At 25.2% G+C, this 12,692-nt stretch overlaps 5 protein-coding genes across 5 annotated transcripts; 4 read left to right on the top strand and 1 right to left on the bottom strand.

Moving 5' to 3' along the window:
* Positions 1-1,286: 1,286 nt before the first annotated feature.
* Positions 1,287-3,387, top strand: PmUG01_14024300 (DNA-directed RNA polymerase alpha chain, putative; the record flags this gene model as incomplete). Its single annotated transcript, XM_029007790.1, has 2 exons — positions 1,287-1,401; positions 1,541-3,387. The coding sequence occupies 2 exons, from the start codon at positions 1,287-1,289 to the stop codon at positions 3,385-3,387; spliced, it is 1,962 nt and encodes a 653-aa protein (XP_028864144.1).
* A 1,483-nt stretch (positions 3,388-4,870) lies between these two features.
* On the top strand, positions 4,871-5,128 carry PmUG01_14024200 (conserved Plasmodium protein, unknown function; the record flags this gene model as incomplete). The annotated part of the gene is made up of 1 exon (XM_029007789.1): positions 4,871-5,128. One exon carries the CDS (start codon positions 4,871-4,873, stop codon positions 5,126-5,128), a length of 258 nt encoding a protein of 85 aa, XP_028864143.1.
* A 1,204-nt stretch (positions 5,129-6,332) lies between these two features.
* PmUG01_14024100 (conserved Plasmodium protein, unknown function) lies at positions 6,333-7,794 on the top strand (the record flags this gene model as incomplete). The annotated part of the gene is given in 3 exon segments (XM_029007787.1): positions 6,333-6,401; positions 6,416-6,776; positions 7,208-7,794. 3 exon segments carry the CDS (start codon positions 6,333-6,335, stop codon positions 7,792-7,794), a joined length of 1,017 nt encoding a protein of 338 aa, XP_028864142.1.
* Positions 7,795-8,285: 491 nt separating this feature from the next.
* Positions 8,286-10,232, bottom strand: DBP6 (ATP-dependent RNA helicase DBP6, putative; the record flags this gene model as incomplete). The annotated part of the gene is made up of 1 exon (XM_029007786.1): positions 8,286-10,232. One exon carries the CDS (start codon positions 10,230-10,232, stop codon positions 8,286-8,288), a length of 1,947 nt encoding a protein of 648 aa, XP_028864141.1.
* A 704-nt stretch (positions 10,233-10,936) lies between these two features.
* PmUG01_14023900 (DnaJ protein, putative) lies at positions 10,937-12,106 on the top strand (the record flags this gene model as incomplete). Its single annotated transcript, XM_029007785.1, has 1 exon — positions 10,937-12,106. The coding sequence occupies one exon, from the start codon at positions 10,937-10,939 to the stop codon at positions 12,104-12,106; it is 1,170 nt and encodes a 389-aa protein (XP_028864140.1).
* Between the last annotated feature and the right edge of the window lie 586 nt (positions 12,107-12,692).

The raw sequence follows: 12,692 nt of genomic DNA, 5'->3' as shown, positions 1-12,692 counted from the left end.
ATTTGTATAAACAATTTTCCCTCTAAAGAAGTGATTTTTTGAATATTTAGATAATAATATATATTTATGAATATACCGAATATTTATGTATAAATAAAAATTTAAATATATTTATATATATTTATAAATGAACTTCTAAAAATAGAATGTTTTCAAATAGGGAACTGAAAACAAAAAAAACAAATTTAAAAGTTAAATGAATTATATATGGATATGTACATATATATTGGAGGATTGATTTTTTTTATTTTTAGTTTTTCTTCCTTTTTTTTGTACCTTTTTTTTTTTTTTTTTTTTTTTTCCTTACAATAAAGTTGCCTTCTATTTATAATTAGAAAAAAAAAAAAAAAAGCTTAAAAATATAAATTTTTCTTTTTTTTCTCACATAAATTATATTGCACACATCTAACATTTTAATCTGAACTTGGAGGATGATGTTTTGCAAGATTTTGATAAAAGGAAAAAATATATATTGATAAAAATACAAAAAACGAATTGGTGAGAAAGAAAAAAAAAAAAAAAAGAACTATAACATAATAAAATAAAATGGGGAATATATGATTTGATATAATATGGGTATAAAATAAATTTATTTGAGGGCAATATATAATTAAAAAAAGCATTTGAAAAATGAGGCACACAATGTTACCAGTAAATATAGGTATTGCATATAATTATATATATATATATATATAGTATGTATGTATAGATATAATTGTAAACTTTCTTTTTGCACAATGAAATAAGAGTTACAATTACAAACGTCATTTATAAGTATAAGATGGTTAAGCAAACATTTGTATATCTAAACTAAGTAACAAATAAGTGAACAAGATAAATGAAAATAAATGTGTATTAATAAATTAAAAGTATAATTTGTTTTTTGTTTTATTTATTTAACTAAAAATGAATGAAGGGGCTGTTTGCTTAATTTGTTGTGTATAAGTATGTGAAATTATTTTCCCTATATTTCACAATTATTTGAAACAATTTTCCTCATATGTTTGCGAACATTATAAATGATTTTGTTTCGTAAGAATATTAATATGTCTTGACATTATTGGAAGTTTTTTTTTTTTTTTCTTTCCCTTTTTACCTGTTTAATGGTTTTATTTTAAATAAATTAAATTGGCCGAACTTGTGAATATGTTATGAAAGCTCAGGCATATATTTATATCTGCATATATATTATATATGTATATGTGTACATCTTGGAAAGAATTTAAAATGATTGTTATTGAGATTCAATTCTCAAGCAGCAGTGTGAGTAATAGTAATATAATATAATGCTATTCTTGTTGTTACTTTTTTTTTTCATTACTAGTAATAATTCACTTTTCTGTTTAATTTTGAAAAGTAAAAGTCCGGCGTTTCTACCTGTACACACCAATCATTCTAAGCGTAAGAAGGAAAAAATTTACAAATACGAGTTTTGGTTTTCCTATAGGAGATATGCATGTATGTGTGTAGCATATATATATATATATATTTACATATATGTGTATATTATCGTATGGATGTCATTTCCTCTATTTTTTAGATATTAACATACGAAACAAGAGTAATAATATCAAACGATATTACGTAAATGAACAAGTAGGTAAGACAAATTCTCAAAACAGAGATATATATAAATTTGGTGCATTTGATGAAGAGGGCTATGAAAAAGCAGATAACGAGCAGTTAAACAATGAAGATGAATTTCATCGATACGATGTTTTGGATGAGGAGGGTGAGCACAACTTAGATGGTTTAAACTTAGGGGATAATGATGAAGGTTTAGCGGACTATGATGAAGATATAGCTGCTGATGGTGAAGGACGAACGGGTAATGGTAAAGGATTAGCGGATGATGATGAAGGCATAATGGATGATGACAAAAAGTGGATTGAATCAAAAAGTCATGTGACGGATAAACATAGATATAATGTATACGATAATGAAATAATAAAAAAGGACACAAAAGAAATAGACTTACAAAAAATGGATCAAATAGATAAGGAAAAAGGTAAATTACCTCCATATATATATGAAAGTGGAAAAGCATACGAAGGTATGTCAATGGACTATGAGCCAGAGGTATACGATTTTCATACATATAATAAATACTTTGATGACCTATGTAAAGAGAAAAAATCAACAATTGATTCTTATCAGCTGGATAAGAATTTATTAGATGATACATATTTTGATGCAAAAAAGGGAGGACCAAAAACATTTGGCTTTAGATTCAAGCAAATTCAACCTGTAAAATATCATGAGGGTAGAGCATACACGTATTTTTTTATGCATTCACATGATGTAGAATTATCTCCAATTTTTTTAAATGCTTTTAGAAGAGTAGCAATAAAACATTTAAAAGGAGGTAGAGTTACGGCATTGCGAATACCTAATATGAAACATGAATTTTACTGTATAGTTGGTGTAAGAGAAAATTTTTTTGATTTAGCACAAAACTTGAGACAAATAACTTTCAAAAATGTGCCTGAAGATGCAGATATGGATAATTATATAATGGGTAAATTTCGAATAAAGGGTCCAATGATAGTTGTTGCTGGACATATGCAATTACCTGACAATATTGAAATTATTAATAAGAATCAGTATATATGCTCCGTTGCTGCAGGGAGTTATTTAGAAATGGATGTAAAAATAGAAAGTATTGAAGAATATGTTATGCCTGAATATGGGTCGCAGTCAAGAAATAGAGATATATGTAAAGATAACTTTATACATTTTAGTAGTAGCTGTACACCAGTAGAACATTTTGGTTTTATAGGTCAAAGAAGAGGAATTAATTTAGATACTTTAGGTGAAATTAATATTTTAGAAATGCATACAGATGGATCCATAACGCCCAAAACAGCTCTATTAAAAACAATAGATTATATTTCAGAAAATTTTCAATATATAGAAAATGCATTGTATCGTAATTGTCATACATGTGATGATGGATCAATTGATGAAGAATTTAGGAATCCAGAATTTTATATGGCCAAGGACAGATACGTAGATGTACCATGGAATAAATATAAAAGTACTTCAGAAGAATTAGAAGATACCAAAAAATGGCTATATAGAAAGGATGTACACAGACAATATAATATAGACCCGGAAAGTGAGGAATCAAAGCAAGAAAGAGATATTTTATGGGAAAATAAGAAAAAATTACAAAGCGAAATTGACAAAAGAAAAGAACAATTAAAAAAAGAACCTTCTACGTCTGAGGGAGAGATTGTGCCAAACGAAGAAAGACATGATTGTTTACTTGATTGGCCTGTAGATAAATCGGAAAGAAATATGGATCCACCTAGGTGGGTTATTGAAAGACCCTTGGATAAAAGTCCTCATATTGGACACGAAGAAATTTACGATGAAGGAATTTGATGCAGAAAAAATGTGGAAATGGAAGAAGTGCATATTTTTAAATTTAAAAATGAAGATAACACATTTTTTTCATATTCATGTTATTAGAAAAAAATACTTCCTATGAAAAGAAGTTGTTTGTTCCTTTTCTTCTATTTTATTTTTTCATTTGTACATTTTCAGAGTACGAATATGCATAACTGTGAAGATACATATATGTATATATGTGTTATATATGTTGGAATTTTTTTGCGTAAGTGCGTGTATGTTGGTAAAAACACACATATATAAATACTGCAAAAGGACAATTGCTCTCTTACAACAATTATGAATTAAAAAAATAAATTAAATCAAAATTTAAGTCTTTCTTTTCGTTTCTGCCATGTACATTGCGTATTTTTATTTTTTTTTTTTTAACAAAAAAAAGACATTTATGCACATGTCTGAACAGAAAAAAATATTTATAAACATAAAATATACGTATAAATGTATATAAGAATTTTTTAGTACATTAATTTTTTGGTTTATATTTTAAATAAACTTTTGTCAAATGTAAACTTCATAAAAACATAATAAAACTTTTTATTTTCATTTATGTTATGCAAATTAATAAGGTATTTTAAGAATTTTTTTTTCGTTTAATCGTCAATCCTTCAATATAATTTAACATAAAATAGAACAAAACAGTATTAAAACAACGGTAAAACAGTATATTAGTTGATAACCAAAGCGAATGAAGAATAATTTAATAGAATTTAATTTTAATTTTAATTTTTTTTTTTTTTTTTTTTTTTTTAAATCACAATGAGAAAAGAAAATTAATCAATCAAAAAATGTAATTTAAAACAAAAAGTAATCGTTTTTTATTTTTTTAATGAATCATTTTTGTTAGGTTCATTTTATTTTCCTCTTTTATAAAATTTTTTTCTGAAAAATATATAATCAATTTTTTAGTTCTTCAACTTGTATTTTTTTATTATTTTTGCTGAAACTGATTTTGGGTGTACACTGTACATCAGAATTGCCGCTTTATTGTAAAAATTTTGGAACATTTGTTTATATATGTAGCCTCGAATATTTGTGTGTATGTGTGCGCATGTGTATATATGTATATATATATATATTTATATATATATAATATATTTCTTGTCTAAAACTCGTGAATATAACATTTTTAACGTTCTGCATGAACATAAAAAAAAATCATTGATTTTAATCTTTCTATTTTTGCTTCAAAAGGATATCAACAAAAGCATTTTTTTTTAAATATTTGAAAGTAAAAAGCGCATCTTTGCATTTTTTATAAGCGAAACAGGGAGATATAACTACACAAATAACTGAATGGTCATAAAATATTACGGATCAGCTGAGCTTTTTAATACATGACTGAGCTATTATTGTCATTTTTTAATTTTATAGGGGAAGAAGCGAAGGGAAACAGTAAACCTATACATTAACATATATATGTAACTATATATGCTAACATACATGTTATTAAATCAAAATGATAACATTAATATCGGTGTGCTCGTATTTATTTTACGCACACAAAGATTCTATATTAAATTTAGTAGGATTAAATAATAAGGAACAAGAAAATAGAAATGATCAAAATAAGGTAAAAAATGCTAAAATAAAAAAATCCTTAAATGGAGAAAAAACATCTCTATCAGATTCGGATATGTGCAGGAAAAAATTTATCTTAAGAACATACAGTGACGTTGATTTTCATATAAAATTACATGGTAAAAAAATGACATGAATGAGCAAAAATATTTAAGAGATATTTTAGTATTAGTTTTTTATTTTATTTTATTTTTTTTTTTTTCCTTTTTTTAAAATGACATGATTTAATTAAAGTAAAATTTTAAGTAAGACTTATTCTTTTTAGTTTTCACTGTTTCTTTGTTACCAGCAATAATGTATTAACTCATACTTTAAAAGTGCATTAGAATGTGCAGATTATAAATTTTTTCTCTGCACTATTTAGCTTTACATAGCTTCGCATTTCTTGTATTTCTTTGTATTACATTATATTACACTATTTTACTTTCATTTGATGCTTCTCCTCCTCCTATTTTTTTTTTTTTTTTTTTATAATTTTCATGTCCTATTTAATATTATATAATCCTTTTTTCTTTGTGTATCAAACTTTTAACTAACATCAATTAAAACATTAACATAATTTAGACTAGAATTTTGTCATAAGGAAAACCAATGTTGTGCCTTAATTTTAGTATAAGCTTATGTGTATAAATAAGCATTATATAAGTTTTTTTTTTTCTTTAATATCTTGAATTTTTATATTATTTTTTTTATTAATTTTTTTAATATTTGCATTATACTGTATTGTGCTGTATTATTGTATATATTTATTATATTAAGTTAGGTTTACATGTTGAAGCGCTGAAATTAAGAATGAAAATAGCTATAGACACTAATTAAAAAAAGAATACTTAAGATACCTTTAAATAATTGTACCGTCTTATATTCAATTGAATATATCATTATTTAAAGTGGACTTTGTGAATAAGTTCTGCATTTTTAAGAATAATAAAAGCAAAAATTAAAATAAAAAGAAAACGCACATTTATAGGTGTCTTCATAGATATATATATATATAGGAAGAAATTAGTATGTATCTATACCATTTCACTTTTTTAAGCACAAAATTTCATTAAAAAACAATAAATGGAAATAATATAATATAAAACAAAACAAAATAAATAAGTAAATAATTAAATGAAAGCCAAAAAAAAAAAAAAAAAATGCAGCTACACTTAAGAAAACGTTTTATTGTGTGAAAGTAAAAAGATAAGACATTCTTTTAATATGTAGAAAGACGAATCTTTTTTTTTTTTTTTTTTCAAATAGAATAATAATAAATGTAAGAATAAGAACAATAGCATTAGAAAAAAAAAGAAAAACCTAAAAGCAGAAAAAAAAAAGAATTGTTATTGGAAAAAATGGATATTTCCGATGATAAATTAACTGACGATAGTTCATTTAACGCAGATGAAATAAAAAAAAAAAAAAAAAAAAAAAAAAATATGTAGAAATTTTCTACGAAAATGAGTGTGATATTTATTCTCCTTGCATAGATGTAGAGGGTGTATTATGTGTTATTTCAGATAAGGGTGATATACTTAGATATAAATTAGTATATCCAAAAAGGGATGAAAAAAGTAACAATTTATCTGCGGCATCTTCATCAGAAGAAATAGGAGATGATGAAGATGAACACGATAAGGAATATTTTGATTCCATTGATGAGGAGAAAACTGTAATGAGCATAAGAAATGAAAAGAAGAATACCAAATATATACAGGAAGAAAAATATTTTAACACTGATATTATGACAGAATGTTTGTGTGCGGACAATGATTATAATTTCTATATATTTGATCCTAGTAATAATATATAATATATCAAAATATAATATATACATATAAAAAATAATAATGTTACAATATCTTACTGTTACTGCATCAAAATATTTGTATATTACTATGTAGAATATGATAATATACTATATTAAAAAAAAAAAACAAAAGAGCTGTTCAATTGTTTAAGTTAGTATAAGGAATATGCATTATGCATTCGCCTTATTTTTTTAAATTTATTATGCATCATCTGATTACATTTTTTTTTTTTTTTTTTTATATGTTCTCATAGAGTTTTATTGTTCACATGTTTGCCATTTTTACATCATATCTTTATCACATTATTACATCATCACATCATCACATTATCATATTATAACATTACCACATTATTATATTATCATATTATATCTTATTTTCCCATTTTTATTTTGTCATGTTTAACGGATACGTTATAGTAACAAGGGGACTGATGGTTATAGACAAGGACAAAAAAATTGAGTTATACACTGATGAGTACGAGGATCAAAGCTTCAAAGGAATAAGCCACTTATTTTACGATAAGAAGGGGAATATCTTATATGTAGTAGATTCAGGTAATATCAACGAAGAGAATAAATGCAATTTATATTATATAAATAAAGATATTGAAACAATGATATCGATAGATGTACAAAATATTTCTTATGTTAAAAATATCTGTATATATCAAAAGGATAGGGTAAATGATATATATGTTTGTTTGACAAAAGAAAATAGAATCTTAAGGTTAATAAAAAAGGGGAACTCTTACATTAAAACCGACTTTTTGTATTTGAATGGAGCTTATTCTCCTTTGTTTATATGCACAGATAATACTAACTTCATCCTTTTGCTAAAAGATTTAAGTGATTATGAAAAAAGGGGAAAAATAATAGAAATAAATTCCAATGCAGAAGTTATTAATTCCTTCTATATAGCCGGAAATCAGTTCAATGGTATTTGTTATGACAACAACATGAAGAAATATTTTATAGTAGAAAAAAATATTATTTATACATATTAAAAAGACATATAGACAAGCTATTCGAATATTAATTATGCAACAAGCAAATTTGTGCGGAGGAGTAACAGAGGAAGGGGGAAGTTATATCGTATTACCCTACGTTATATAATACCACACTACACTGTATCGTATTACACTACATTATGTTCTCTTTTTTACAAGAGACGGGTGAACAATTGTATAGGGTAAGTCTAAAAATTTACTTCTAAAATATTCACACACTCACGTGTGTAAGCATTTGTTTACATTAATTTTTTATATTTTTCCCATTTTGCTTTTCTTAAGCTTGTTTTTTTTTTCTTTTTCATGTATTACTACTATTATGTAAATAATTTTAATGCACTGCCCCCTTTTTCTTCCTTATTACTATTAAATAATTTGAAATATAACTTCTGCTTTATTTTAACTATACTTTTCGATATACTGTTTGTATTTCTATATTTCTATTGTGCATTTTTTTCTTTCAGTGTAATGAGCATCATTCATTATTACTATAGCAACAGATCGTCCAAATCTTTCCTAATTTTCAGTTTCGCATTATTCTGCATATTTAAAGTTATAGCTAATTTACTTGAAATATGTGGTTGCTCAACTAATCCTGTGGACAGTAAAGTATTGTTAACAACATCAATAATTTCATCATCCGTTAATTTAAGGATAGCATATTTTGTTTTATAAAATCGCAATAAAGATGAATAATATGCATACGCTAAATACAAGAGCTGTGTATTAGACATCCAGCTATTTAAATAATTAGAAACATTCGTATTTTTTAAAATATAATCATTTGAATTTAATTTTTCTATATTTAAATCTTTTATTTGTTGATAAAATAGTTCATCAGCTTCATTCAATAAGATAATACTAGTACCTTCTCTATTGCATCTAGCTGTTCTACCAACCCTATGTATATATTGTTCCCTCGATATAGCACAATTCACTTGAATAATTAAAGTAACATCAGGATAATTCACACCCCTAGAACTTATATCTGATGTAAATAAAATACCAACGGATTCTACAGAAAATCTGTTAGATGTAATTTGTCTATGTGCTGCTTCTTTTTTCCTATGTATTTCGTATACGCTAATTTTGAGCTGATTTTTAAAAAAGTTTGCATAAAATGAAGTTGCTCTAGCTGTAGGGAAAAAAACTAATATTTTGTATGTAAATTGATTTAAGCGCATATGTTCAATTAGTAAGTTGTATAAAATAAGAGTTGTATCTATTGCTTTATGGAATATAACATATTGTTTCAGTTGATCATTTGTATGTTTTGAAGTATCTCTTATACAATTTAAAAATATATAATCAGTCTTACACATTTTCTTTCTTATGTCATCTAAACTATGACATAACGTTGCTGAAAAAAGAAAATTCCTTCTACTTTTTGGTAAATAAGTTAATATTCGACTAATATCATTTTGATACCCCAAACTTAACAATTGATCAGCTTCGTCAATTATTAACATTTTCAAATTTTCAAATAAGGTATTAAATAAATAGGTGCATTCAAAGTGATCTAGTAATCTTCCGACAGTACAAACAATAATATCTGGTTTAACTCTTCTAATATTTATTTGATCTTCTCTTCTTTTTATTCCTCCAATTAGAGTTAAAACATTAATATTATTTTTAAAGGTTAATAATAATTTTGCTTCATTATATATTTGGTTTGCTAATTCTCGCGTAGGTACTATTATAAGTGTATGGACGCTTAATATTCTATTTTTTATGATATCATCAATTACTAAAAGTAAGTACGATATGGTCTTACCGGTTCCTGTTTTCGCCTGAACAAGTAAATCGTTCTTTTTTCTATCTTTTATTATATTTTCATATATTATTTTTTGAACATCTGTGAAGTGTTTGTATTTAAACACTTCTAATAAACTCTTTTTTGTGTCTTCATCAATTTCGTCCGCATCTTCTATTGTTAATTTTGAGCCTTCATTTTTTATATCATAATCCGCGGTAATCTTCTCAAAAGAGTGTTCTTCTGTGTCTTTTGTATTAACACGTGCTTCATGATTTTTATTTTCCACCTCTTGTGTATTTGTACATTCTATGTTATTGTCCTCTTTGAGTGTCCACGTTAATTCCTGATTATTGCTTCCTTCGTTTGTAGTAGCATAACCACTGGTTATTTCGACATTGATTAATTTCCTACCATTTGAATTTTCACAAAATGAGGAATTTTCTATTTTACTAATATTTCTTCTTCTCGAAGTGTATGATGTAATACATTTGCTCTCTGATTTTAGCAATTTACTTTTCCTTTCCCTACCATTAATCTCAAATGAGTTCCTTCCTATGCATATATATTTATAGCTGTGATTGAAGAAAAATAAATACGTATATTTTTCTTCAAATGATAAAATATTTTTGACTAATTTGTTACAGCAGTACTTGTTTTTGAGGACAACTGAATTGAACATTTTCTTAAAACCAAAACTTTTAACCTGGAAAAGTACGTAGATGTTTACAAGTTCTTAAAATGGCTCATACGCACGTAACTATCATTATATGTGAGAAAAGTAGTATTTTACATGTATATACCAATAAATACATCTACATATATGTATACGTACTTGAATATATGCATATACATCCTAATATATATATATATATGTATGAAATTTTTACATGCTCTTCGACTTTACTTTTTTTTCGCTATATTTCCTTATTGTAGGCATAGCTTAAAAATTCTGAGAAGATAAAGGCTATAACAGAGGTTGAAAAATGAATATTTTTATACCTTGTTTTACATACGTTACTTGAGCTATGGAGTGTATAATAATATTAAGTGTTATGTGTATATATATATATATATACCTTTTCCATCTTATTTTATTTATTTTTTTAACAAATCTTTCACTATGAACATGTTTATATTATGTACTAATAAAATATTTAGAAATTTTTTTTCATGTGTTTATGTTTGTAACTGAGTTATGTTTTAACATATGCAGAAATAGCTACCATATATATATATATATATATGCATATTCCGACGTGTATATTGGTTGAATAATTTTGGAAATATTACAATTTATTCTTTACAACACATTTGTATATAGTAATACATTATATATTATGGATTAAGGAGTAAGCACTAAAAAAAAGAAAAAAAAAAAAAAACATGGATGAACCAAAAACTATAGAAAAAAAGCTACAAGATGAAGGATTACATATGGAGAATATTCTAAAAAATGAAATTACTCAGGGGAACGATGGGAATGGGAAAAATGTGGAAATTCATATAAGTAGTGATAGTAAGGAGAAAAATGGCAATTCATCGAATAGTGGTAATATAAGTAACCCATTAGGAAGAATAGTAACAAATTGTGATAAGAGTAATAAAGGAGTAGATAATATTGCAAATAGCGAGAAGGGTACATCCAAAAATAATAACGAAAGTGATAATAACTCATTTAGCGGGATTGATAATAATAATGTAAGTACTGAAAAGGAAGAAATAGAAGAAGTAAATGAAGATAAATTGAACGAATTGTTTGATGACTTCTTAAAAGACATAGAAAATGTTTCCACAACAAAGGATAACAACCAAGATGGGGAGAAAAAATTAAATAAAGGAGATGCACAAAAGGAGATAAGAAGAATATTAGCTAATAAAAATAGCTCACCGTTTGAAATCTTTGAGATATGCGAAAATATAAATATGGAGATAATAAAAAGTAAATATAGAAGATTATCTGTCCTCATTCATCCTGATAAATGTAAGATTGAAAAAGCTAGTGAAGCGTTTCATATTTTAAATAAAGCATATGAAGAATTAAAAAAAGATGATATTAAAGATCAATATAAGAGTGTCTACGAAATAGCCAAAAAAAACATAATAAAAAAATTAAATTTAAAAAAGAAAAAAAACGAAATAGGTGAGTATTTAAACCAAAAAGAAGACGAATATGAAATTAGTAAGGAGGTGAAACAGCTAATTAATGAAGAATGTGAAATTTTACTAAAAGAACAAAAGGAGAAAATAGAATATGCTCAAAAATGTAAACTAGCCAATCTGAGATATGCTCAGGAAAAAGAGGAAGAAAAAATGCAGGAGGAGTTAAAAAAAGAAAAAGAAAGAAAATTATGGGTTGAAGGACAAGACGAACGGGTAAATAGTTGGAAAAATTTTAAAAAGGAAAATTTGAAAAGTGAGAAAGAATTTCAGTTATATAAAAATGTAAGTAAAAAGAAAGAAGAACGAACAGAAGAAGAAAAGAAGAAATTGAAAAAACTTCCTATTAGCAACAACGAGCAAAGTAATATGCATAAGAAAAGAAGAAAAAAATGATAACACCAGTATGTATAGATATTTTTTTTAAACCAGTTAATCATGCTTGGTGTTATATAGACATGAAGATAGGTATGTAGTGTTTGGCTTATATATGTTCAGACTTGTAAGAATTTTTTATTTTATTTTATTTTTTTTTTTTTTTGTAAATTCTTACTAATTTCATCTTCAAGCAAACAGTTATTCATTCTTCAACTTGATATGCATTGACTGTTTCGAAAACTAATGTAGCTCGTTTTTATTATTTAAACTTGTAATTTTTTTATTCTGCTTATATAATTCAAATGTATGTAATTTTTTATTAATACATTTTTTAAAAATTTATATTTTGCTGAAAGGAGTGGCGCAATGATGGGAATTTTTTTTTTTCTTTTTTTACGTAAAAATTTTAAAATTTGAAAAAATGTATGAAAAGCGTTATCAACAACATAAGTTATTTTATTATCATTACTACTACTATTAATATTACTATTATTTATTTTATTTTTTTTTTATGCAATTATATAACAGGAAAAGACGCAATTGTATGTGCTACAATAAGAAGTAATATTGTATTATAATAAGGCACACACATCCTTTTTTGCAA

Source organism: Plasmodium malariae (assembly GCF_900090045.1).
Source record: "Plasmodium malariae genome assembly, chromosome: 14".
In the NCBI taxonomy this organism is placed as follows: Eukaryota; Apicomplexa; class Aconoidasida; order Haemosporida; family Plasmodiidae; genus Plasmodium; species Plasmodium malariae.
Note: the sequence above shows the minus strand (reverse complement) of the source record. Positions and strands in the feature narration are given on the sequence as shown.